General features: G+C 37.5%; 1 protein-coding gene across 4 annotated transcripts in view; it reads left to right on the top strand.

The window, feature by feature from the left end:
* The first annotated feature begins 4,721 nt into the window (after window positions 1-4,721).
* myo9ab (myosin IXAb) overlaps window positions 4,722-27,333 on the top strand; it is a 76,631-nt gene continuing 54,019 nt past the window's right edge. For 3 of the 4 annotated variants that reach the window (XM_065277342.2, XM_065277343.2, XM_065277346.2), the window contains exon 1: window positions 24,372-24,874. In XM_065277342.2, coding sequence (XP_065133414.1) covers window positions 24,846-24,874 — 29 coding nt within the window. In that variant the 5' untranslated portion in view covers window positions 24,372-24,845. Of the gene's footprint in view, window positions 4,937-24,371; window positions 24,875-27,333 lie in introns of those variants that run through there. The other variant, XM_065277345.2, reaches the window with a different exon arrangement.

Consider the following 27,333-nt stretch of genomic DNA (forward strand, 5'->3'; position numbering starts at 1 on the left):
AAAAGACAAACATATAAAATGAGTTAAGATTTAATCAAATGAACAATGATTAGTTGTCAGTAGGAAATAATGAGAAATGTAAATAAAAGGAAAAGGGCATTTGCAATAATGTTTTATTAATTATGCACCAGGGTGTTTGTGCGCGTGCGTCTCTCTCTCTCTCTCTCTCTCTCTCTCTCTCTCTCTCTCTCTCTCTCTCTCTCTCTCTCTCTGTCTGTCCTGCAGTGTCACACCTGGTTCCTGAGCTGTGAGGTGAGTTATGTCTGGAATGTTCCCAACAACCCCTCAGAGGCTCACAGTGAGCCCCTACACTCCTCCTGACAGAGACCCTCTGTGTAACACTTATTACTGTGTATTTACTGTGCTACTGGAACAGACATGGTAAAATATCTCATTGAGATACATTTTTGTGTGAATTAATAATTATAAATCAAAGTTAATCATGAATCACAGTCACAGATCACTTTAACCAAATATATCTGCTCAGTCTTCATACAGATTCATGCACACATATATTGCACATATTATATATCATGCATATATAGAGATTGTTTTGTAGTCTTTGTGTGTATATTCTGTTAACAGCATCATTTGTGTCGGCACGGGTCAGTAAAACTCTTTTATGGATCTTTTGTGGTCTGAACTGAGCACTCATATAATGTTTAAATACAGACCACAGGCTCAATCACACAAAATCCCTTTAACACCAGACACAGAGACTGAACTTTAACTATTAGAGTAAAATACATTCAATAATACAGTGATGGTAGCAGATGGTGGTAATGTGGTACTTTGATCTTGTGGATATCATACCCTATTCATATACACTTATCATGGTATTTACATGCTATACCATGGTAGCAGAAAAACACATAAATGTTCATGTTTTTCACATGCAATCCCTTGGGTTTCACACAGAAATGTTCCAAAACCATGCGTGTGTCTGCAGGGACATCTAAGAATACCAGAGTAACTCTTACTAATACCATGGTACTTTTTGTGAGTATTTTCTGAATTATCAAGAAGTAAATAATTATCACTGAATAGACATGTTAAGCACATTTGACCTGAAACCAATCACATTTTTCTTTTAAAGAACACAAATACTTGGCATATTCCTATCAAATACTCTGTAGTCAAACACAACCGTTAGCTGGTAAACAGTGTAAGTTGAAAAAGACAGATGAGATCATCTGAGGTCTTCTAGAGAAGAATATTAAACTGGACTCTTATGTCAGAGTTTTATTTATAAAAGTGACTTAAGTGTTTTGGGTGTTTTTGTGTGTGTTGCCATTATGAAATCTCAATATTATGTCTTTGCTTCCTTTAATGTAAGTTTATGGGATGTTTCCTTAACATTTAGGAGTTTCTTTAACTCAATAACCTGAAGTAAGAGTTAAAGATCATTATTGCACCAAAAACTTAAATGTAAAATTCAAATACTTGATCTTGATCATTGAGTCTAGACCTCATTAAGCACACAAGGTTTTTAAACATGCATAAACTTTGGGAATAAATTCATTTACCAAACTCTTTTGTTATAGTTTGCTAATAGATTTGATTGTGTTGTATTTTTGTGTGGTTTAATGAGTGAAATGATAACTGTATCTTCTCCCTCCTTTCATTTGTTTTGTGTGCGACATCAGTTTGATTTAAACATCAGTCTCGGGTAAGTCTTTAATGAGCTTTAGTATCGATTCAGGTCATAAACTAACACACGCTGCACATATAATCTGACAACTTTACAGTTTCAGGAGCCAGACGAATGACTTTGGGTGGGAATAAATCTTTCTGTCTTTCTGTTCTTCTCTCAGGCAGTGATATCATTTACAGTACAGACTTGTGAAGAAATGTTGTGATCTGATTCAGAATCTGCTGTTCAAGTCCTTCAGCAAACAAATGAAGAGTTTAAACCCCTACCATCATCTTCATCACAGTACTCAACTGAAGATTGATGTTAACTACACACAGGTATTTCAATACAAATGTTATTCTTATCTCTACAATATGAATAAATGATCAAGTATGATTCTTAGATATTTATACATGATGATAGTATGTGGAAGATTTTCATTGTTGTATTTGTCAAACATTGGTCCTTAAAAAAATTAATATTTTATCTTAGATGAAACATGGACTTCACCAGACTCTGTGTTGATGTTTGACTTTATGACCCGTGAGTCTTTGTGAAATCCAGTTTAACCTCATTCATCTGATCAGAGATCAGCAGCGGGTGGGAAGATCTCATTGTTCACTGTCTGGATTTCACAAACCTGTGTCGTCTCACGGTCACGCCATTGTTTCAGAAACCCAGTGTTAGTTTCAGGATGAGATGATCACAGTCAGTTGGATCATACATCAGATTGACATCGCTCTGAGACAAACATGACCATCATTCTTCATCATTCTCCAAGGATTAGCTGAAGTTCAGACGCATGTTCACACCTTGTACCGCTGACTGAAGCTGTGAGATGTTTTAGCTGTGAAATTTCCCACAGAGATTTTCATGTCAAGCTGGTGAAGACTTGTAAATAGATTCTGAGCTGTTAGATCAGGAAAGAACATTTCTTCATAAACATTGTGCTTACATGCGTTAGTCATAAATTAAGTTAATTAAGTTAAATATGTTGCTCTTTTCCAATATATGTTTTGAAAACATTGTTCTGTTTATTTAAGCATCAAGAACCTCATGTTAAAAATGAAGAGTTTTGTTGTAAAACGAGATAACTCCATTTTTTTAATTTTTCAGAAATCTCGTTTTTTGGTTGTGCATTCCAATTAATATCAATTCAACTGCAGTATGTTTGTTTTGATTTAAACCTTCATAACTTTAAAAAAAACCCAGCTAAGTAGCACCATAAAACAAAATAATAACATGATAACATAATAATAAACATGTTTTGACAAAAATGTTAAAAACGGATTTATCTCGTTTTGCAAAAAAACTCTTCAAATCTTGAATTTAACGTGCTTGAGAAACATCTCTTATTTGAACACATCCATTGGTGACAGTAGTGCCACAGACTTTATACACTTTATCTTTTATTTGAGTGTCCAGACATGCTGTTACAAGTTGATTTAACTTAAAAAAAAAAAAAAAACATATGGTAACTCTAGATTTCTGAACATGCAATTTAAATGTTTTGTTCACTAAACGTAAAATGTCTCGTTCCAGCAATATATCCTTGTTAGATTAATAAAACATTTCTTGTTCTATAAATGGTCAGTTAATATTATGAGAAACTTTATTTCATACATCTTATTTTAACATACTTTATAAAACTTGTAATGTTAAGAGAACTCTGCAAATGTTTACCTCTTAAAGCAAAGGTTTCAACTTCACACAGACCTCACTACACAATCTCATGATGAGCTCTTTAATTTCACCATAAAAATAATAACAATCATAACAACAAAAAAAACAACGGCAGTAGTAGAAATAAAGATAACAAACAGCAAAACAACACTCAGTAGCAGTTCATGTATGCACGCTGCAATGCATGATGGGTAAAATGTTTAAATCCAGAGATAAAAATAAACTAAAATAAATCGATTAAACTCAAAATTTCTTGTTAAAATGTCATGCATTTTTCAGGGTTTAGGTTAAGTGTAATTGTGTTTGTGAATGTGTGTGTTGTGGTTTTGTTGTGATCATGAGATTCTGCCGAAATATTCAAACATACATGGGAGTCATTTAAATCAATCAATATTCAGATTATATTCATGCAATATTACAAGTATATTTTAGATCTTATTTGTGCAGATATATGTAAGTTACTGTTTCTGGCTGTCACTTTATGAAAATTTACCATGGGTTTACCACAGTAAAAAAAAAAAAAAGACTTTGCTCATAATCATAATCATAATCAATACACAAAAAAACATGGTTACTGCACTTTTATCACATAAAAAACATGGTTAATTTTCCTAAGGGCAGACAGACATAATCAGATAATGAACTCAGTAAATGTTTAATATTATCAGACATTTGGTCAGTCTCAGTCCACACAATGTGCCAATAGCATTATGGTATCAGATGGCAGCCTGTTTACATTAATTATGAATGATATACAGCATTGAATGAATATTGAATGAAATGGTATTTTCATGGTACTTCCACTGTTTTTTTTTGTAATTGTAAGTATAAGCCTCATGTCTGGATTCATCTGTGGTGTTTTTATCACACATCATATAAATATATAGCAGTCAAACACATAATCCCTTACGAAAATTAACCATGTTTTTTGTGGTAAAAGTGGTTTTTTTTGGTGTATTGATTACTATTAGCAAAATCATGGTTTTACTATAGTAATAATTATTTTTTTAACTGTAGTGCATGGTTAATTTTGTGAGAGACAACACACAATCTAATGCAGTGGATCTCAAACTCGTCATGCGCCCCCGCTTGTGATGGGTGCACCCATTTCCCCCTCAAAGAAAATATATGACATAAAACATTCACATTTTTTTATAAAAAACATTTTAAATGATACAATGACAGTTTAATGATGCTGTTTGATCAGTAGGTTTAATTACAACGAAATTATTAAAAATGTATTTTATAAGAAACTTTTCATAAACTGGGGCACCATCTGACGACCCTCAGTTTGAGATTCACTGATCTTATGAACGACATCACTTTGATATTAATACACGCGCCTCCCACCCTCCTCCGCGCGCTCTCGTCACCGCACAGCAATTATCAGTCAGAGCGACGCGCGTCCACGGGCGGGGATATCGGAGGAGGCGCGTTCGAGCGAAATGAATGAGCGCGCATTATTACGCCGCTGTGAGAGTAGCTCGAGTGAACGGCGTGGACGCGGATGTAACGACACGAGCAACTTTCAGTCGGGTTAAATAAAGCGAGTCGGCGCGTTCAGACCGGAGACCCGTGGGGAAATGGACACGAGCGTTTACATTCAGCATTTTAACGCAGGTAAGGAGAGACACGTTTGACGCAGAGGCGCATCGGGTCTGTCTGTGGTTTTCTGTCTGTCAGCGGGTCTGACAGGGTTCTGGTTCAGACCCGGACATCTCTGCAGCGAAACACTTCTGTCGGGTCCGTCTTTGAACCGCTTCTCTATACATTATTATATATGGCAATGCAATGCAACCCAAGCTTTTCCATTGTGACATTAATACTGGTCCTGGTCCAGATCTGTCTTTGTTACGAATCGATGCTCTGTGGATCTTGTTCATACCAGTATGTCGTCAGAATGTATGGATGGATCTAAATGTCATCAGGACATATGGATATATAGGCCTACATATCAATCTATATAGCATTAGGACATATGGATACATCAGTCATTGGGATATAAGGCGGGGGTGCATGATTGTCATGTGATGGTTCTGATCGTTGGGTTTGTCTGTTCATGATATAAATAATCTTTTACATGCACACAAGAGACTCGTGCACACGTGTAACGCTGGGTTTATTTGCATTCATGTCCATATTAACGCCTGTATGTGAGCTCCATATTGTCAGTGAGTAAATAAAGCAGGATATCGCCCTGTGGGTTTGCCTTTGTTTATTTGGGTCTGTGGATCTGTATGGCATCTGTCTAGCTGTTCTGGAGTCAGTCTGCATTCATTTGATCAATGCAGTCATTTGTCAGGATCAGAAAATCAAGCCGATGAGGTTGTGTTTTATGCTGTGTGCCCACATAGACAGCATTTATCATAGAGAGAGATACCTGTGTAGTGAACTTCATGCATCTGCATTATGAAGGTAGGGCTCTGCAATTAGTCTTTTTTTCCAATTATTGATTTAAACAATTACAAAACAAGATAATCGAGGTAAAACAATTATTGTGCGATTAAAATATAAATTGCATGCTGCTGGACTGATGTGTTTGTAAGGAACCACTGCTTTGACACGTGTAGCATATTGCAACACTTACTTAATAAAAAAGATTTAATAAATGCATGTTTTCAAAGTCACAGACTGAGCTATCGTGTTAAATAATAAGGTTTAAAAAAAATAATAATAATCGTGATTTATGATTTTGTCCATAATCGTGCAGCACTACATAAAGAGCCATCTGCATGGAGATTTAGGCATCTTTGTCTCAAAATTTAATCAACTGCATTGTAGTTCATTATGAGACACAATTGCTCTGTTTTAGGCGATATGCATTTAATCCACAGAACACATTGAATAATCTGGCTTTGTCTCAAAACCTAGTGAGTATGTGTGCATGCTGTGCAGTTTACTAAAGTTTTCAGTCTCAGAAATGACACATTGTTACTTTGTGTTGAATTGTGTAGATGTTGAAAGGATTTGATATCATGCATTGACTAACTAGTCCTTATCTTTATGATTTGACATTAAAGCTGTGAGTAAACACAAATATAATCCATTTTTATTGAGTTCAAAATCTTTATGAGCTAAAGCAATGAGGGTGTCAAGCTGTGAGCCCTGTAGAGTTTAAATCCATTAAAGCTGATATGGATTATAACGTTTCATAACAGTGGGCTATGAATAGTCTTAATGGTTGTAAAGGGGTTTTATTCCATTGAATTTCACTGGAAATGCAAAGCATGATGATGTGCGTGTGTAACTGGTGTCAGGGCACTCGCTGAACTGGTTTGCGTTCTTGTGTAAATTTGACTATACGTTTGTGACAGTTAATGTGAGTCAATATATATACAGTATATAAGGTACAGGTAACAGTAAATATAAATTGAATACACACACGTATATGAAAGACTCATCACTGACCCAGAAACTTTTGTCTGGTTTATGTTTTTAGTCGTTTTGTGAAATGGTGGCATTTTAGCCTGCAGTGGTCAATAAAACTGGACAAACACCACTAATGAAAGGTTATAGGTGAAGTTACGATGAAGCTTAGATCAGTTATGTTTATACTAGTGTTAGTGATTTAAACAAACCTTTGACACTCTCTTCAGTGTCTATCTCATCCTCATCTGTTTGTGGTACAGTCATGAATGATTTCTCATATTGTGTGACTTGTTGGGAAAAGATGTGATTTCACTTTTTTAAGCAATCAGACTGCTTGTGATTGACTAAAAATCTGTAGCATAAGCTAAATCCAAAAATAGGGCTGTCAAAAGATTTGCATGAGTTGTCAGTTTTCTGATATATTGTTGTGTAATGGTGGTCACATGACATTTAGATTGAGATATTTAAATAAAATATGATTTAATGTAAGTGATAATATTTTTTTAACAACTCACGAAGCCCCTGCAATTCCTATGTGAACCCCAGTTTTGGACAGCCTGTCTTATAAGATCTGATAAATTGTTTTAATGTATTAAGAAAGATTGGTCGTTGATATACAAATGGAAATCAGGTCCAGCAGCAGTCTTTATTAAATCAAAACAGGAAATATAAAAATACATTTTGGAAAAGGTTTGTGAAGTCTGACCTTTGGATGAATAGTTAAAGAAGAGATGTGATGTTTGTTTGGATCCAGAAGATTATTAAATACAGACAGACACATCACACACAAACTGTTTTATCATTTCTGTTTCTCTTTCTGTTTTTCCATCAGTTGAATTCGATGATTTCATCTAAACATCTGCAGTTTTGTTTGCAGCACACCTGAGCCTCATATGAATCATGTCGCTCTATTTGACTCCAGATCTTTCTATTGATTGGATGAAGTGATAATAAGCAGAATCTTATACAGTAATAGTATATACACGATCAATAGACTGCATGGTTATTTTTGCTGGAAAATCTCATTAATTACTTTTTGCAATGAGGATTAAACTGGTCGTATGGGTTTGACCCTGACAAATTGGAACAAATTAAAAGCAGTTCCTCATTTTGCACGCTTAATGGCAGTATGATTTAATCTCAAGGTAAAATCATTTGCTTCTTATACTAATGAGAGTTATTGGATTACGTTCAGATGAGTTTGTGTTAAACTGTATTTGCGTTATTGTGATCTACTGTCCTGGATTTTCTCCATGTACTGAATTGGGTGTTTAAGTTTGTAGGATTGATGCTTTGCTTATAACCACATTAGTGAGATTGTGACATCACAAATTAACGTTGTGTCAATAGGGTTTTTGATCCGACCAATAATTTCCTCCGATCTTGTGAGTTGACCTGGACCTGCATAACATCACCTTCATTCTGATTTCTAGTTTTGCATGGCCATGCACGCTTCATATTTCTCTTATCTAGTGTTGTCTGATATTTCTCTTGGTGCTTTAATTTAAAATTTTTTTAATAAGGTGTAGACATTTAAGGTTGCAAAATTCTGGTAATTTTTGAAACTTTCCACAAAATGAACCCAGGAATATATTGGAATTGTGGCACACAGATGAAGATAAGTCAGATGTTGGGGAAGCTAGTGTTTATATGTGGTATAGTTTGTGTAAATGACCTGAAATTATCAAATAATTTCCTTTTAATTCCTTAAGTTTCCAACTTTCCAAAATTCCTGAGCTTTGCAACCCTGGAAACTGAGCATCTTTTGCACTTTATATGTGGCACATAGTTGCTGCCTACCGTATGTATTGTTGTGTTTTTGTTAGGGTGTTGTCTATATAGACAGCAGGGGACTTCAGTGGACTTTGAAGCTTGTTTTTACCTTTAATGCTTACACTGGTAACTCTGGATCATCATTCAGATCTCTGATCATTTTTAATCACATGATCTACTTCCTCCAAACCTAATGAAAACGATTGGTGGTTAGTTTGTAGGAACTCATATACAGGAAGTTTAGTAGATGTACTTCCATATTTCATAGTTAACTCTGCATGGTTTATATTACAAATGGTCAAAAATGTTCATGTAGCTCAATCAGTAGTGCATTGTATTATTAACAGTGTAAAGGTCATGGGTTTGATCCCTAATAAACCCAAAACATGTATACAGATTAAATTCACTGTAAGTTGGTTTGGAGAATAAATGCATAACCTTTGACTGTTAGAGTACACGTGTAAACTTTTAGTTGGGGATTGAGAGCACACACAGGCTGGGTTTTTCGATATGCTTTGGTTTCTATTATAAAGATTGAATCATCACAATTAGATTGATGAAAAAATGTTAACTTGTTCAGTATTGCGCTTCTTGTCGGCTCAGTTTTTGTCAAAGGCTCCGCCCACTTGTGCAGAACAGCTGGAAACAGCCACGCCCATCTGTTTCTGTTCTTTCATCACTGCTGTTTATTTAACCCTCGCACAAATCACAATTCACATGCAAATGAGTTAAAACAGTGAAGATATTTTCAGGCAAGATGCAAAAGCAGTAAACCCCATTCAACCAGCATGTTTATCTGTCTCTGATGTTCAGATCAAAGATGTGTTTGTCATTAATGTGTGTGCGTGTGTTTCTCAGCTGTTAGACAGATTGATCTGCACTTCATTACTCTACAATAGACATTAAAGGGCGAGTACCTGGTCACTTTTCATATGCATTTGCAGTGCGTATGATGTGTTTGTACAGTCTGAAGACGAGGATTGAATCTTCCTCTATAGAAAGTAACAAATCTAATGTGTTTTAGTTTAATTATGAAGGTTTACATGAGTTATTTTTAATCATGCATTTGCATGCTACCTCAGTCCGTTTTTACATATTTCTGAAATAGTTTATTCTGTATCCATCACTCAAGTTAATTAAAACAAGAGAATATTCCAGAATAGTGTAGGCGGGTGGCATATTTTCTTCCATAGAGATATAAATATGACACATTATTTGATGAAGTGATACTAAAATCGTGACTCAAGGACAACGGCCGAAGATGTGTATGTGTGTTTGTGTGGTGGAGAGAGAAGGAGAGAGAGAGAGAGAGCACATTCCTTCAGTCTCAGTTCATGTCGATCGTCCTTGATGGGTGTGTAACTCCTCATGCTGGTTCGCTGTATCAGATGTCGCTTGACTTCAGGAGATACAGTATCAGAATAAAACATTCACACGCATCTTCTGAGCTCAGAAGAGATGAACACAAAGTTCAGTGTTATGTGAAGGATGTCATTTCTGTGAGTTATCTGAGAATCAGACACTAATATTTACCGCAGTAACCCAAGATGATATACTGTACCGTTGTATTAAAGTATTTCTACTGTTAGATTTAATAACAAATGTTACACACAATTAGGGTTGCAAAATTCTGGGAGTTTTCAAGGCTGGAAACTTTCCATGGGAATTAACAAGAATATATGGGAGTTAAGGGGAATATATGGGAATTAACGAGAATATATGGAAGTTAACGAGAATATATGGGAATAAACGAGAATATATGGAAGTTAACGGGAATATATGGGAATAAACGAGAATATTTGGAAGTTAACGGGAATATATGGGAATTAAAGAGAATATATGGGATGTCATATTTATTACTTAAGGATAGCCTCTTGAGATGCACCTCATCTCTTTTTCAACAACAAAATGACACAGTTCACTCAAGCTTATTCAGCATTACATGAATACGTACATTAACATAATTAACTGGAACATATGGGAATTCAGGGGAATAAACTGGGAATTTGAAAAAAATTTGTAGAGTTGCCTATAACAGGGAACATAAATGTAGTAAAATTTCTACCTCAGTCACATGCACAGTGCATACAGCCTACTGAAGACCACACCCCCTCTTCCATAACATGCACAGATCATTTCTTGAAGCCAGCTCATAAAATAATCTCATGATTTATATCAAAATAATGTCCATCTCTGCATGTATTCACGTAAATTACATAATTTTGTTTTAAGCTGTATTTAAGCTAGTGTGCAACAACATGATACCATTGTAAAGACAAATACACTGACTGAGAAAACATTTAGGTGAGACAATTAAAAATCGTACCCCAAAACCACCCAAAAGTTTGGACACATTACTATTTTTAATGTTTTTAAAAAGAAGTCTTTTATGCTCATCAAGCATTTTTTTAAATCAAAAATCCTTCAAAAATAATTCATATTTAAATGATTTCTGAAGGATTTTTGATCAAATATACCCATGGCTTGATGAGTGTTAAGTATCAGAATTCTTAAAAATTTGTATTACCCTACATGCATGTTTGCTTATGACCAAACTAAATGGTTATTTATGTTTGTATATGATATAGTTTATTTTCCTAAATTCCCATAAATTACGTTAAGTTTCCAATTTGGAAATGTTCCCAAAAGTTAAGTTCACATGTAAAGAAAAACTTACTGGAAACTTTCTGCCCATTTGTAACCCTACACACAATAAATAATGCTTGTGTCTCAAGCGAAATATGCAAAGAAATCAATGCATGCTCTTCTCTGAAAGCAGTTCATAAAGCAGTATGAAAAATGATGCTGTTATAGATTTTATTCATGTGTCAGTGGGATTTTAACATCATCTTGTTGTTACTGCGTTGCAATGTCACTGATGAATCAACTTTAAAACTATATATTTAAGTTAAATTCAGCAGTTATGGTCAGCACGAGCGTCTGTCTCATGCCACGTGATATTTTAAAAGCACAGACCTCTCTCTGAAAGTTCATTTGTTGTGTTTCTTCTTGGTGTCACAGGGTACAATCATCCTTTATCTCATTTTCCTGTCGGCCGCGTCCAGGGACTCTTAAATATAGCTCGCGCTCAACATTTACTCTGTGACCGAGCCAAACCAAGCTCATCTCCAGCGTGAGTCGTCCTTCACATCTGTGAGAAGCAGAACAATGTCTCCTTTCAGTCGTGTATGTGCATCTTCACAGCTGCAGGGAATTATGGGATTGTTTATAGGTGTCATGTGTTCAGGACGTTTGTAGATCAACTGCTTCTGTACGATTGTGGTCTCCGTGATTCACTGACCTACTTCACTTTTACTTTAGTGTTTATTACATCCAACACCTACTAAACAGGAATTGTTAAGACAAGCATCATTATTACTACTGTATTCTTCTTCATTTATTACACGGCTCTCTGGAATGCTTGATTCTGATTGGTCAGTTGAGACATTTGCAGGTTCGTTCTTTTCGAATAATAACCGCTCCAAAATAATAACGCATAGCCGGTACTACTTTTACGAGTAAGATCGCTCCGCGCCAATAAAGATCAATAAAGATTACTGTCTGTTTGGCGCCATCTTGTGACAAACACTGGACAACCACGACAAGACACAGAGAGCTTACTGAGACTGAACTTGACAAAATAGAGCATGACAGCTACGAAGCCAACACACAAAAAAATACAGAATGGGCATTAAAACTTCTCAAAGACTGGCTAAAGAGAAAAAATGGAGACAGACAAGTATGAAGCAGAGGATCTTAATAAGGTATTACGATCATTTTATGCATCTGTGCAAAGTTTCGCGGAAGGATAAAAATGTTAATTTAAAACAAATATGCCAATAAAATGTTTCAAATTCATATTCATGTCCAGTTTTTTTTTCTTATGTGACAAGTAGCCGTGTAATAAGCGGGATAATGTAGAGTCAGCCGGTAGTTATCGGGAAATAAGCCCCTTCAGTGTGATACAAGACCCTCCGCTTCGCGTCGGGTCCTGATCACACTGTCGGGGCTTATTTCCCGATAACTACCGGCTGCCTCTACATTATCCCTTACATAATCCTCTAACATGATACCTGAAACTTTACCTTAAGAGATGTGAGATTTTCCTCCTGGTGGTTTTATGTTAGTTATAAGTGTACAAGTTATGTTTCCATCTCATTGGTTTTATATTTGAGTTTTTCTTTATTAAGATCTATGAACATACAACCGCATGAAGTTTAAAGCTGAAAAGATTTGTGTCTACCCAAAACTGCACTGATCCTGGACCAGTCATATAAACAGTGCGGTGGAATCTGACCCCAGATCAGCTCATTTGAGAGACTGGGAGTGTCACAAGACTCTGGTTTGACCCGGTCTGGGAGGAGACAATAAAATGTTTGATGGGTGACTTCTGTCAAACACACGTCTCTGGTTTCAAACCCCAGCAGGCCTAAAAATGCTTTATAGAGAGAAAAAGACGGCGGAAAGAAGGGTAAGGTGAAATTTGATTAAACACTAACAGACTTGCATCACTTTTTAAGAGGAAAGGTGCTTCACGATGCCTTAGTAGAACCAGTTGTGTTTTTAAAGAGCATCTATTTTACTGCTAAAAACATTATTTTTGTATTTGGTGAAATGATGCTTTGATTTTGTGCAAAGCTCACCGATCTAAAAAGCGCAGTGTCTTCTGATTCGCCAGCTAATTTATAAGTTGTGATTGGTCTGAATACCTCTGATTTCAGGCAGAAATGTGACGCTTCTTATCGTGTTTAAAAGATTAGCTCATAATGCAATGCTGACAGTAGTTAATATCGGCTTTACTACTTTATCAATACAAGCCGAAAAATGGCTTAAGGTAAGAGTACTAAGAGGCTGTTTACACCTGGTATTAAGATGCATTTTGGTCTATTGAATCACAAGTGGACGGCACTAAAGAAGGGTGTAAAGGAGATGTAAATGTTTTGAGCTCATCCACTTTCGACCACATTCATAGGTAGTCAAAAAAACATTTGACTGGATTGCTTTTGTGGTGTAGACGCGCATCTGTTCGAAATGCCACAAAAGACCGCCTACTCTTTGTCTATTGATCTAATGTGATGTACCAAACACAATGTTTGGCATTATTTATGACTTCTAGCGCAAACGCACAGTGTACAGCGTGATCTTTAGGCTATTGTTGATAAAACAGAAGCGGCTACTCTCAGGGTCTTTCATTAGTTTCAATTTGCAAGTGTGTTAAAGTTGCACAAGCTTATTTCATTAATTCCTCTGAAATATCAGAAAAAGCTTACATATATACATACGTTTACTAACAACATAAGCAGCAGACTAACATTATATTTGTGCACGTCAATTTAATCCCGTCATTTCTCCCGCTCGCGTTTACATGAAAGCAAAGGGACTCGCCCACAGATCGCAGTAATCAGGACAGAAGCTGATGACAAAGTGGACAAAAGAGATGTATTAAAAAACCAGGTGTAAATGTGAATGTGTCTCTCTCTCGTCCACTTGTGATCTGATCGACGAAAACGCATCTTAATACCAGGAGTAAACAGCCCATAAAACATAAAGGTTTGTACCTTTTGGATATCGTTAACATTAGGGGTGTAACGGTTCTCGGTAAAGAATCTCATCGTCCCGTTATCCTCCCACGGTTCGGGACGCACGTGCACCACTGTGCACCGTGTTTGATTTAACCACACATTTCTAATATAGTTTGGTGAAAAAACTACACATAAAACTGCTAATGTATGGTTCTGAATAAGCTCTGCATGTGTTTAGGTGAGAGTACCTGTCCAATCAACTCATAGGGGTTGTGTACACCAAAACTTTTACGCCCGCGGCCAGCGCACGTTTTCAATTGTTTCCAATGGAAGCTCGGCGTTTTTCAAATAAGCCAGCAGCTAGCGGGTTTTTTCTGCGCTGAAAACCGGCGCTCGGCGGTTTTTCCGCGCTCGGCGCTGAGCGTCGAGAGTTGAAAGAGATTCAACTTTGGGAGAAAAGCTCCGCTCGTCAATGTCAGTTCTCACACGGCCGCCCAATCACAGTGGAGGAGGGGCGGGACATTACCACAACAACCAACCGGCTCGCAGCTGAAGTATCACAGCTACCAAAGCGCTCCGCTGAAGAAAGCTGGCACTCAGCTGAAAAACAGCTGGCATTCGGCGTCCTCAAGGCGTTTTCAGCCGCGTTTAAAAGTTTTGGTGTGTCCAGCCCCTTAGTATGCAAATCTGTTGCCAACCTCACAGTTCCTCCTCACATGTTGGTGTGTGTGGGTGGCACGGACCGTTTAGCATGGCAAGCAAAGGAGAAAAGCCGCTAATAGAGGCACCGCCAGCTTCATTTAAGTCATTTAAAGCAGCAGCGATGCTCAAGAAAAAACTTGAAGATAGTGGCATAAAATATAAAAAGTAACCCAGTGTTCTAAGCTATTTTACATGCATTTTGAAATTACTGTAAAGTTGGTACATGTAATATAATAATAAAAGTGCTCTTTTTTTGGCAGAGGTTAAAAACGGCAAAGGTTTTTATTTTTGTAAAGAAGCCTGTTGTGATCAAAGTGTACCGAAAACCGTGACCCTAAAACCGTATATATGTGCCGAACCATGAGTAATTTGAACCGTTACACCCCTAGTTAACATGAACTAATACACACTTATACACCAAAGGAAATGTAAAATCGTGAATCGGATAATAGGTGCTCTTTAAATGGTTCCATAAAGAACTTTCACAAAAAGTTCACAAAAGGTTGTTAATGATTCTTTGAAGACCCTTTAACTTTGGCATCAATGTGAAAAACATTTGAAGCACCTGTAATTGTTTAAAGGTATAATTTTGAATTGTATTGGGGAAGGCATTGTGCGGTAGAGGTTAAATTGCTGTGGTTATTCTGGTACATCGGGGTGCAGGATATCCAGCAGAAGTGAAACCCTTAAAGAGGATGTGAAGGATATTTTGGTCATGCTCTCTGAAGAAGATGACCAAGCATGATAGATTTCAGAAGGTCAAAGGAAGACGTTTGAATACAGACACCGAGTTTAATCATGTTGTCTTCTGGTGGTTTCGTCAAGGTCATGGACAGCCAAAAAAAGCATTCATGTTTTTCTTTTAGCATCATTTAAGGAGAGAAAACTCCATAGATATATCTCCATGCATCTATAATGTCTAGTGTTTATTTGACCATAAATGTATTCATAGTACCTAAGTAAATGCAGATATTGTATGGTATAGCTGATGAGTTGTTAGATCAGATATGGGTTATGATGTCATTGTAATTTGGTAGGTGCTATCCAGGGCATAGGTGATATTAGGTGAAGTTTTTGTCTTCAGTTTTGTGTCTTCAGGAAGTGTATGCAGAAGGTCACTGTTGTGAAACCTTGGACTTGTGTGTTTTAGTTGTATATGAATGTGAGTTGTGCTCTTGAGAAGTTGCTGAGTCTCTGCTGAGCGCTGCAGAATCTTCCTGACCGGATGAAGATACGTCAGGTCATCATCACATCAATTCAAATGCCTCAATGTGCACTGTCACTCGCTATCAAAACATGTCTAATATTTCATATCTGCCTTGACATGATTAGTAAAAAATCAGGCTTCATTATGGTAGTAAGAATTGGAAATATGTCAGAATGCAAAATAATGTGATGACAATACACATAATTTCTCTTTTGTGTATTTTGGGTTGAACTTTGACCCAGGTGTGTTTCTATCTTAACACTGGAGCTTTAGACTTCTGTGAGTTTCAATTAGGCTTGTGGTGAGCTCTTTATCCTGTTTCTATTCAAACACAAACTGTTGTGTCACTATACATCTGACGAGAGAGAGAGAGAGACTGGGTGAGTTAGACATTTGATCTGTTTTTATTTCTCAACAGGATTTTGCAATGTTATAATCCTAACCGTCAGAGATTAAAGACTGTATGTTATGTTTATGCTTTTACATTGATTCCTAGATCCGATGAAATGCTTGTTATTGTCTGTCGAACATAAATCTTACATCTCTTAAGACTCGCAAAACTTTTTAGTTCATATATTACCCCCCCAAAAAATCTTTAAAAAACGTCATCTAAGGCCCTGTTTACACAAGAACGTTCAATAGTGAAAAGCAAAAATATTTTATCGTATGTGCCTTAGGGCTGGACCAGAAAATTCGAATATTCGAATATTCGTTCGGTGGGTTGACATTCGATTTTCAGTTTTGAGATTCGAATATATATATATATATATATATAAATATTTTTCAGCGTTAATGCAGAGCTTTTGCCAAGCAGGAAGTGCGCTTCACACTCCCGTTCTGTAGGTGGCGCAGAGAGACCAACATCTATAGCCAACAGCCATCAAACTCCACCAGTAGAAGAAGAGATCGCCTCAAACGGAAAGCGCGCTTCCTGCTTTGGCATTCACGCTAATAGTGTTGTAAATAACGTTCAGTTTCTTGCAAAAACTGATTGATTTGCTTCACAAGACGTCAATATGTCACACGGAGATATGGGGGATTACTTTTGTATTGGATATATATGCTTTAGCTCTTAAAGTGTGCGGATCGGTTGACTTGCATGACGGAGCACTGGGGTTTCTGCAAAATATCTTCATTATTGTTCTGATGAAAAAAACATATTGGATGGTGTAAGTGTTATAATAAATAAACTTGATTTTGAAAGTATGCTACCGTTTTATTACAGTTTGTTGAACTTCGTTCATTTATTTTCGTTGTTTTATTTAAATAGCCTACCCTACGTTGTCAGTAATTACTGTGCTGCTAATTTCTGATACGGGAATGTTTGTTTGTTAGACAAATGTTGTTAGAAAATAGGCTACCTTATTAAAAGTATTGGTCTTGTGTTTTGTTTCACTAATGCTGTTCTCGCATGACGCATGACAGGCACGCCGGTTCCGGCTTGCGCTGTTCTATAGTATTTTTAAAGTTTATTAATTCTAGAAGTGTCACATGTCCATATTGCACGAAAAAAATGCAATACACTCCCTTGAGTTCGCAGCAACACATCCGCCACATAATAAAACTGTGGATAGACAGACACACACATACACACACACACACACACACACACACACACACACACACAGATTCCTGCCTTTATTAAAGAGAAAAAATATGTTCAGCCCCTCCTTCCGAAGCTTCGAATATTCGATTTTATTTCTACTAGAGCTTCGAAGCTCAAAATATGGTATTCGGAACAGCCCTAATGTGCCTTTCGTTTACACGCAACAGCGTTTTTGGTGCTTAAAAACGCAAAAATTGAAACCACCCTCTAGAGTGGAAATCTTAAAAATGCTCTACCGTCGCGTTCCCATCCAAAGGGTAAAAACGCAAAAGTCTGCTCACGGTGGCTCTCGTCACGTACGCGTTTACATCACAGGCATGCGCCAGTTCAGGAAAATAACAACAAACATGTGGGATTATTTCCATACGTCAGACCTTCAAGTTGGCATAGCAGCTCTGATAAATATACAACAGTCTTTCCAGCAGTTGTACGAAATATTCACAGCTAGTATTACTGATCAGAGAAGGTGCATTAATCACCTCCATCAAATTGTTGATGCGGCAATTCGTCGGAGGCAAACCAGATGGCTTTGGACGAGATCTGAGAGAACAAGGAAGAAGGTTGTATACAGGCGCATGGACTTGGCGTTTTTGTTTTGTTTGTCAGTGCTTCACATTGCCACCTAGCTGCCTGGTGTGCATACTACATCGAATATCACACACTTTTGCGTAGCCGCGACGGCGTAGGTTCCGCGTCGGCTTTCATTTATACTTTTGCGTTGTCGTCCGCGTCGACATGCAAACACACGCGCAGACCGCTGGTAGGCAGTAACCACGCATGTAACCACAGTAGCAGCGCGACCCACAAAGAAGAAGAAGCTTGGCAAGTTAACCCACAAACGAAGAAGAAACAGCAACTTGTTGTGTATGTTTTGAGAAGATCAGCAATGATGGAAGTAAATAAACAGCGACTTTTGTTGCAGTTTCAGTTAAATCACTCCTCAACTTGACTCATCTTTGTTTTCACCATCGCAAACGGAAATACCTATGACACAGTTTTTTTACCTGATGGGAGGGGTTCTGGTGGACCAATTACAGCGCTTGCGGTCCGCGTAGAGCTATGCACAGGCTACGGATAACCTACGGCGTAGCTACGGCATAGACCTTACGCACGACTATAAATCGGGATTTAGAAGCAAAAATGAATGGTTAAATTTTTTTTTATGTAGTTGTACATATGCAAATCACTGTATAACCACAATGTATAAAATCGTTTACAGTGTAATAATTCGTTTTTTTTTTATAAATAATTCATTTTGGGGGAAATGTTTGATTGTCGTAAAAAAGGTGAGAGATAAACATAAATCTTTTATATAATCCCTTATATACTAGTCAACATTTGAAATGGATCAAAACCTTTCATAAAAGTAGGCCTAAAACCAATACCCAATATTCGTTCTTGTCTTATGACAATTTTGATTAACATTTTTGATCCACTTCAAATGCTGACGACTAGTGTAGTTTGGTAACACCTGATACTAAATAGAGGTCATAATCTTGCTAATATAACAAATAACCCTTGTAACTAGTTACTGTGGGTTGTTAGTTGCTTTGGTGTGTGTGGTTTATTAACCTTACATCTCTGTGATATTCTGCTCTTTAGGTCTCAGGTCCATCAGTACGATGGAAGTCTGAGATATGGTTTTAATATCAGTGTTAATATTGATAGCCATAGTGAAATGCATGATCAAACATCATCCAGAGAAAGAAAAGAGTAGCTGAATAATTTAGTGATGATCTCACTGCAGCTCCAAAAATGAATTTAACACCTCACATTATAAGTTATATCTTTCATTATTTCGGCTTCATTGTTCAAGTGTTAATGAAGTCAAGCAGCTCTAATGATGACAAATCTTCATCTATTTTAGTTTGTCTGTAGGACGGATGTTTGACATATTAGAAGTTTATTTTTGAGCCCCAAAAACCATCTTTCCATTTGTAAACGACAAATGACGGCCAAAAAACCGGAAGTCATTCATTCCCTATGGAGAGTCGCAAGGGTTGCGTGAGGTGACGAGCATCTGTGGATTTTGATTCATTTTGAGCCTTGGATTCGTAAATAATTGGAACTTGCTTGACTACACCGCATTCGATATGCCGACCAGAAGTGATGTATTTTAGTGTATTACAAACAAAAACTGTGTGACGTAAAAATTATTTAAAAAAAATTACTTTATCAAGAAAATATGAATTACCTAAAGAATAACTGACGACGGCCCATTGAATTATTAGAAAATAATGCACACCCAAGGTGGTAATGTGGTGCGAAGCGGAGTGCCTTTACACCGCAGGTGTGCATTATTTTCTAATAGCTCAATGGCCCGTCGTTAATTATTCCTCTGATACCACGGTTAGCACAAATATTGCTCTGGTGCCAATTTTTAAGACATTAAAAAGGTTAAGCGTGCGGTTTACAGAAAAATAATCAACACCCATATTAAAATTTTTAGCCAATCAGATTAAAGCATTCAACCGACCCGTGGTGTAATGATAAGTAATACATTATTAATTGAATTTGTTTACGTTATTATTTTAATCTTGTCTTCATATTTTCTTTTCAAAAAATATATGCTAAGAAAGAACACTTAAATTGCATACATTAAGACATTCAGTGTATCAGATCTTGACTTCACTTGTGTCCGACACGTCTTGACATGTAAGAGGAAATCCGACAGATCCTCACACAATTCATTATCCGACTCTGTCATTGTGTTAGATGCGCTTTGAGCTTCACGTCTAGTCGAGCTCATTGAAATAAAAGCAAAAACATCAATCAGTGAGATTTTCAGCAGGTTAGTTTTCTTATTGTTGTATGAAAATGAATGACTTCCTTTTAGAAAGAGCGTTCTGTATGTGTTTCCATGCATTACTGTGCCTCTCATGACTCTTTCTGCACAAATGCTGAAGTTATTGATGACACAGAGAGACTTTAAAGAGATGAAAGCAGAAGTAATCTGGATTTAATGACAGGCGTGGGCCGGCCCGGATGGGAAAGCAACTGACACATCACCACTGGCGCGAAAGACTTCACTTCTAAAGAAACTCAAAAACTAAGTTTGTCATGAATGAGGATCAGCGTTTAATTCTGACAGCCAATCAGGTTTCAAAGATTGATGCCAGAATGCAAAAATAGAAAACCGTGGATAATGTTGTAGTCACTACTAAAAGTCGCTCATCATTTGCATAAATTATGACTGTTTTCAACTTTGTGGCGTGGCTAGACACGCCCACTTCCTGTCGCCAACAATCACTGTCGCTCGTCTCGCCAGAAGTAGCCAAGCTTCCATTGAAATGAATGAGATCACGTGTTATGATCAGTGTTGGTGTTGTCAGCAAACCTGTCAAGTGTTTTACTTTACATTTACTATTATAGGCTTGTGCATTACCAAACATGTTTATATGTTGAATAATTGTTCAACATTTATGGGGTTTCCAATACGACAAAAAATATATTTTTAAATATACAAAAAATTTCCAAAAATATATGTACTAAAATATATTTTTAAATATGTTTACAAAAATGTATTCACAATTTTTTTTGAAAATTTTTTGTATATTTTGACATATTTATTTTAAAATAAATATTTTTAAAGCTTTTATATTCACGTCACATTTGAAATTTTTTTGTATGTTACAAACCTGTAAACATAACAGCAAAATTGTACTTATAATTTTATATTTTATACATACTTTTTTTTTTTTACAAATTTTTAAATTTTGGCCAAATAAAAATATATATTTTTTTGTCGTATGGGTTGTAAAATTATAAATGTATTTGTATATGTTAATATATGAAGGTTAAAAGTAAATATATTTTCAAATTCAAAAATATTATAAAATATAATATATATTATAAAATACTATATTATAATATAAATATAAAGTATTTTGTATATATTTAAAGATATACAATATTTTTGCCAATATTTTTTGCTGTATTGGTTAATAGTAGGTGTATTGCAGATACTGTATTGTGCTTGGACCCATGTCATCTTCAGCAGCAGGATAAAATCTCCCGCGAGACCTCGGGTATGCGTTTACTGTAAGTGTAGACTAATGGACTGAAATGATTCTGTCATTATTGATCCAGTAATTCCCAGCAGCATGGGTGTGGTGGAGTGGGTTTGTGTTTCAGTGTGATGGGTTTCTAAAGCGACTCGTTTAGGATCTCTGTTTGTTTGTTTAATAAGACTCATTTGAAGGAGCTTATTGATATAAGAGATGATAAACTTTTACTGTATACATAGGCAAATACCTTCTAATACTGCACCCAACTGAACTTTGGCTGGATGGAGACATTCAACATACTCCTCATGTGAAGCTCGCGAGAAATATCAAATGAATGTTGTCATAATGGAGTTGGATGTTTGCAAATTGCAAAGCTACTGACAAAGCACTTGTTTCACATATTGAATTCAAGTCTTTATATTAACAGTATAGTCTAAGTGCTTTGAATTAAAGGGGGTACGGTTTAATGCTATTTCATGCATTCTGACTTATTAACACAGTTTAAGAATTGTAATCCCTGTGCTAAACAAATGCAAAGTGTCAAACAAGCAGTTCAGTGTGTGACAATCTATTTCTGGGCCAAGCTCACACCTCTTTCAGTTTCAGAAAGTTTTTTTCAAACATGGGTACCTGTTATGTATCAGTGACCCCATATTCCTTTTATGGGCACTTCCTCTGGAAAACCACGCCCACACGTCAATCAGAGTGAGAACGTTGAGGACGCTCATTAGCATCACTGCACGAGACAGCTTTGTTTTATATCAAGACTGGCACAACAATGGCACGAAAGAAGAAGTGTGTTTTTGGATGTAAGGAGAAGAAAGCCATGTTCAGCTTTCCAACTAAGCCAGCCTTATGGAAATAATGGATATAGTTTGTTTATCCAGGGTAGCAGCGGAGTTTTGTTTTTACACTGCGTGATTATCTGGGAAACTGTTCAGTCGCTGCTGTTTCAGACTGCATGATGGATTGGCGCCAGGGATTTTCACACTGCATGACTTTACCGTAGGAAGAATCGCTGACAACTTTGTCCCAGTCCTTAAAATACGTCTCACAACCAAACGCACACGAGAAGTGACGCGAAAGAAACAACTGGAGGTCACGCGTGCAAGACAGGAGTTCTCACTTGAGACTGGGATTATTATTAAGGAGGAAGTGGTTGGAGAGACTCCTCCCCGAACTTCCAGCTGTCCAGTATGTTGCTCTCTCATTGGCTGTAGGTCATCGCCAATGTTATTTTCAGTCAAAACACATTTCACACGGCATGATTTCAAATCACCGACAGGTCCAGATATTTAGCATGCCAAATATGTCATGGGTGTCGGCGACTCACCGGCGATTCTCTCAGATCACACTGTGTGATTGTCACTCGTGTGCACAAGCAACGATTTGCCTGTGATTTCGGTCATTTGTCTGTGATTTCTCAAAACCTGTCGGAGAGTCAAAATCAGGACTAAAATCGTGCGATTCTGAGGCCTAGTCCTGGAATAATCTAGCTGTTAGAGCATAAATAATAGCTGTAAAATGATAAAGCTCAAAGTTCACTGTCAGGCCATATATGTTCTTTAACAGAATTCGCCTTTCAAAGCCTACAGCAGTCGGCCAGTTTGGACTACAGCCCTCTCATTCCTGCTTTAATGACATCACTAGAACAGTTTTTTGACTAAACTCCGCCTATACTTTTTCCATATCAAAAATGCAAAAAATATAACTTTTTTTAGTGGTGAGGTTGCGAATTGCAACCAACGGCTCAGTCCACTGCTCACCCTTCGCTTTGAAACACATAGAGAAGCTACGGTAGCCGCCACCGGACAAACAGGCCATCGTCAGAGACAACTTAGTAAAAACATTTTGTCCGTTAAGGGCTTCTGTAGAAAAATGGCGGCACAAAATGGCGACTTCCATGTAAGGGGACCCTCTGTGTATGTAGATAAAACATCTCATTCTAAGGCAATAAACACATAACGGTTCATTATGAAAGGTCTTTATACACCACTGATAATATAGTTTTGTATACTATTTTGCATTTCTGTCAAGAGATCCTTCTAAAAATTCACACTGCACCTTTAAAGCCAAAGTGCTTCCACATGTCGACTTTGAAAGCTGCAGGGCCGAATGGCCATATATGACAGACAACTGGACAGCAGCAGCGGCGGAGGAGGTTGTTTGATGCGTTTCGACAGTAAAAAATATCGACAGTAGAGATTGAAATACCGATACACTATCGTGGACAAATGTATCACGATAGTTAACTGTATCGATATTTTTGCACAGCCCTAATAGAGATAAGTAAATTATGTTTAAACACCGCGTTTTCTTGCACGTGAAACATGAACACATGTTATATTGCACACTGTAAACACAATCAAAGCCTCTTAAACACATGAAATACATGACCCTTTAAATGCAGATCAACATTTAAGACCAAAAATGTCTGCAAGCTGTAATAAATGAGAGATCAGAGAGCTCCTTACTATCAGAGTACCCCGTAACAAATCCCGGACACATTATCCATGTATTTTCTGGAATCTCTGTATGAAAGTGCTTCTGTTTATGTAGAGTTTATATTTCTTATAGATTCGTCTGGCATCATGTATCATTTTTTACTTATTTTTATTGATCTGTTATTCTTTTTCTTTGTTCCTCTCTGCATCTTCCGTATGACCATATGATGCTCCCTCTCTCTCTCAGATCATATTTCAGGAAATATCGTCTCTCTCTCTCTCTCTCTCTCTCTCTCTCTCTCTCTCTCTCTCGCTCGCTCGCTCTCTCTCTCTCCCCTCCCCCTCATTGCATTTCCTCCTCCCCCTCTCAGCTGCAGCTGCCACACATACACATGCGCTTCCACATGCGTCTGGACTCAGTCTGGAACAACAGCAGATGAGCATCCGTCTCTAACATACACACACACGCGTGTCTTTCCTTTCCTCGCTCATTTTTCTCACATGGAGCTGTGCGGCGCAGAGTTCATTGATATCTGAAGGGGTTCTGATGGACTGTGAGAGTAAGGCGGGTTCTTCAGTTTGACCCTCTTCTGATTCTTCACCTTATAAGGATCAAACCGCAGCGAGCGGGGTCTCCTCTGTGGACGCGGGCCGGGTGACGGTCGCTGTGGTATTCGTGTTTGTGTCTTTCCCGTGCTGTGGAATGTCGGTCTGGAAGCTGGAGCAGATTCCCAGATTTGAGTCTGAAGGCTTGATGCATGAGCTCAGCGCAGACAGTCCATCACAGACGCTGACCCTGAGAGAGATCCGACTTTCAGGAGGTCCGCGAATGAGAATCTGGAATCTTCTGATGATCTTCCTCGAACCTGATGAGATTCTGAGTTTCTGAAGTTTTGTTCATGCCTGTCATTACTTTGCAGGTCAAGGGGTAAGTGAATGTGTCATGTGACTGATCTGAGGACAGATTAGATAACTTGATCTTGAAAGTTCAGGCTGTTTGGAGGTCAAGGCTTCTGTGTGCACATTGCATGAAATTTTTAAGACCAGATTCGCTTTTGCACATTGAAGTTTTTACAAACTTCATGCATGATGATGCATGCTGATAAATTCTCTTTTCATGAGGATGTTTTTAATAGCGTGACGTTCTGTGGTTGATGAAAATTGTTTTGGTTTTAAGCTATAGTCTATGTGACCCTAAAGTAAATTCAATGCTCTCAACCTATATTCAGATTTTGTGTCACACAGATGACAGCGCTCATATTTTTCAGGTCATTGGTGACAGCGTCTCGTCTCTCCGTCCTTCACAAAAGTCTGTTGTTTATTACACTTCTGTATTTTCAGAAAGAGTCTCTTGCTATTGTGTCGTCTTGAGAATGACGGCGTCACACCCTTCCTGTACACCTGATGTATGTGTGTGAGGTGTTTTGTAGAGGCATGCGTGATGCATCATGTTGTTAATTGTCGCGTTTTTCAGTTGTTTTATTCAGTTTGGGGTGCACCTCATTCTGATTGGTGATTGGAGTGCATGCTGGGATGCTGAAACCTGTCATGGCCTGAGCAAATATGTCCCCACAGCTCCTTAGTTTGACCTCTGACCCTGACACCAATCATTCTCTTCAGCCGCCCGAAGAGCTTATTATGAACAACCAATCGGCTTTGGTCTTTTTTTGGTCTGGTGATGTAGAAAGTGATGGACAGGATGATTGTGTCATTATGGATTCTTGAGGTCATGAACCTGATGCAGCGATGACTGACAGCTCATCTGATGTCATCACAGAAAGTCTTTAGTCTTGAGTTTGTTACTGTGTCTGTCTATAAAGTATCAATAATTCAGAAGTGACTCACAAAAAAAAAAAAAAAAACGATTTCGGGAATATTTTTTAAACACTTTGCAGTGTGTATGTGGTGGTCTTTGTTTATTTGGGAACGTTTTTCCCAGAATTTCAGGTATGTTGTGGTATACTCTGTTATCTGTTCAGTAATAGTCGTTCATCTGTCTTCATTAAGAAAACACTTTCCCAGTGAGTTAGCTGACAGTCCGGAAAAATCCCTGGAAACCACCAGGAATGTTGAAGCACATGGACACGTCTGTTATCCGCTCCGGTGCTATACTGCAGCTCATTACGTTCTGCCAGTCATCTTTATTGGTTAAGGAGAAATATTACCGCCGACAGACCTGACAGAGTCAAAGCAGAAGTCATGTGTACACAGACACTGGATGATTTTGGCAAACATTTCTGATCGTCGATATACTTCTACATTTCAGACAATCAGTACAGTAAAAATCTGATAGTGGTATGAAGGTAAATAAAGTCTTGGGATAAACTGTAAAGAATCCCACAACGAACGTTTGTACCTACAAACTTCTGAACAAATACATTTGCCAAGTCTATGAAGCCTCCACCTATAAAACTATAAAATTAAAAAAAAAATTAAATGCATAAATGTTCGTCTTTAAAGGTGCAGTGTGTAAATTTTGTGGCATCTAGTGGTGAGGTTGCGTCGACAAATTGCCAGAAGAAAAATGCACAACTATATAATTCTGAACTTTCTAAATGGGGGCGGGTCTTGAGGCGAGATGATTGACAGTAGATGATAATGTTCTTTGATTGACAGCTGCACAGGATGAGCTAACGTTAGCTTGCTTTGCTCGTGTTTATAATAATAACATGATAATAACTTTCTACGTAGTATGTTTGCCGTAGTTACACAAAACAAGCAACAACTAAGCCAAATGATGTTTCAGATATTTTAATCATTTTACATTACCTGAGTCTCTGGAAAACTGTGCTGAAAATAAATCCTCCTGACGAAAGTGCTGGCTGCATATTTAAATTTTCGAGTAGTGGTGTGTCAACTGGGTCGCGTTGAGGTAAACGATAAAAACTCCCTGTGGCCTGAATTTGTGTCCTTACATCCACATACTGCACAGGTCCTAGTCCTCTTTTATCGAGGGTTTTGGTGATTTCCCCTTCAGAGACGGTAAAAGCATAGTTACTCTTTGGTTGAGTTCGCTAACTTCAAGTTGACTTGAGTTGATTTGAGAGCAGGTTGAGCGGTAAAAGAAGCTATTAGGTTTGTTCAACTTCATGCGGCGCCGCAATAATAGACAGCTGGATGACGTCAAAGTACTGCGAGAGCAATTCGCATGAAGTAGAGAAAGCCTGAAGGCTGCATCGATCATTGGTCAGTGGGTGGAGCTAAGGACTCAGTTTCGCGCTGTGCATTTTGGTTAATTGAGTCCATCAAAGACCGTTACGAAAATTCGCTTGAACACACTATCAATCAAATTTATCGAAACTGTGCAAATTTCTTATGTAAAATGCAAAATGGAAATAAATTACCCCTGATAACAGGCTGAAATGTCTAGGGTTCAATTCCGCTATA

The sequence above is a fragment of the Paramisgurnus dabryanus genome, chromosome 23 (assembly GCF_030506205.2).
Source record: "Paramisgurnus dabryanus chromosome 23, PD_genome_1.1, whole genome shotgun sequence".
Classification (NCBI taxonomy): Eukaryota; Metazoa; Chordata; class Actinopteri; order Cypriniformes; family Cobitidae; genus Paramisgurnus; species Paramisgurnus dabryanus.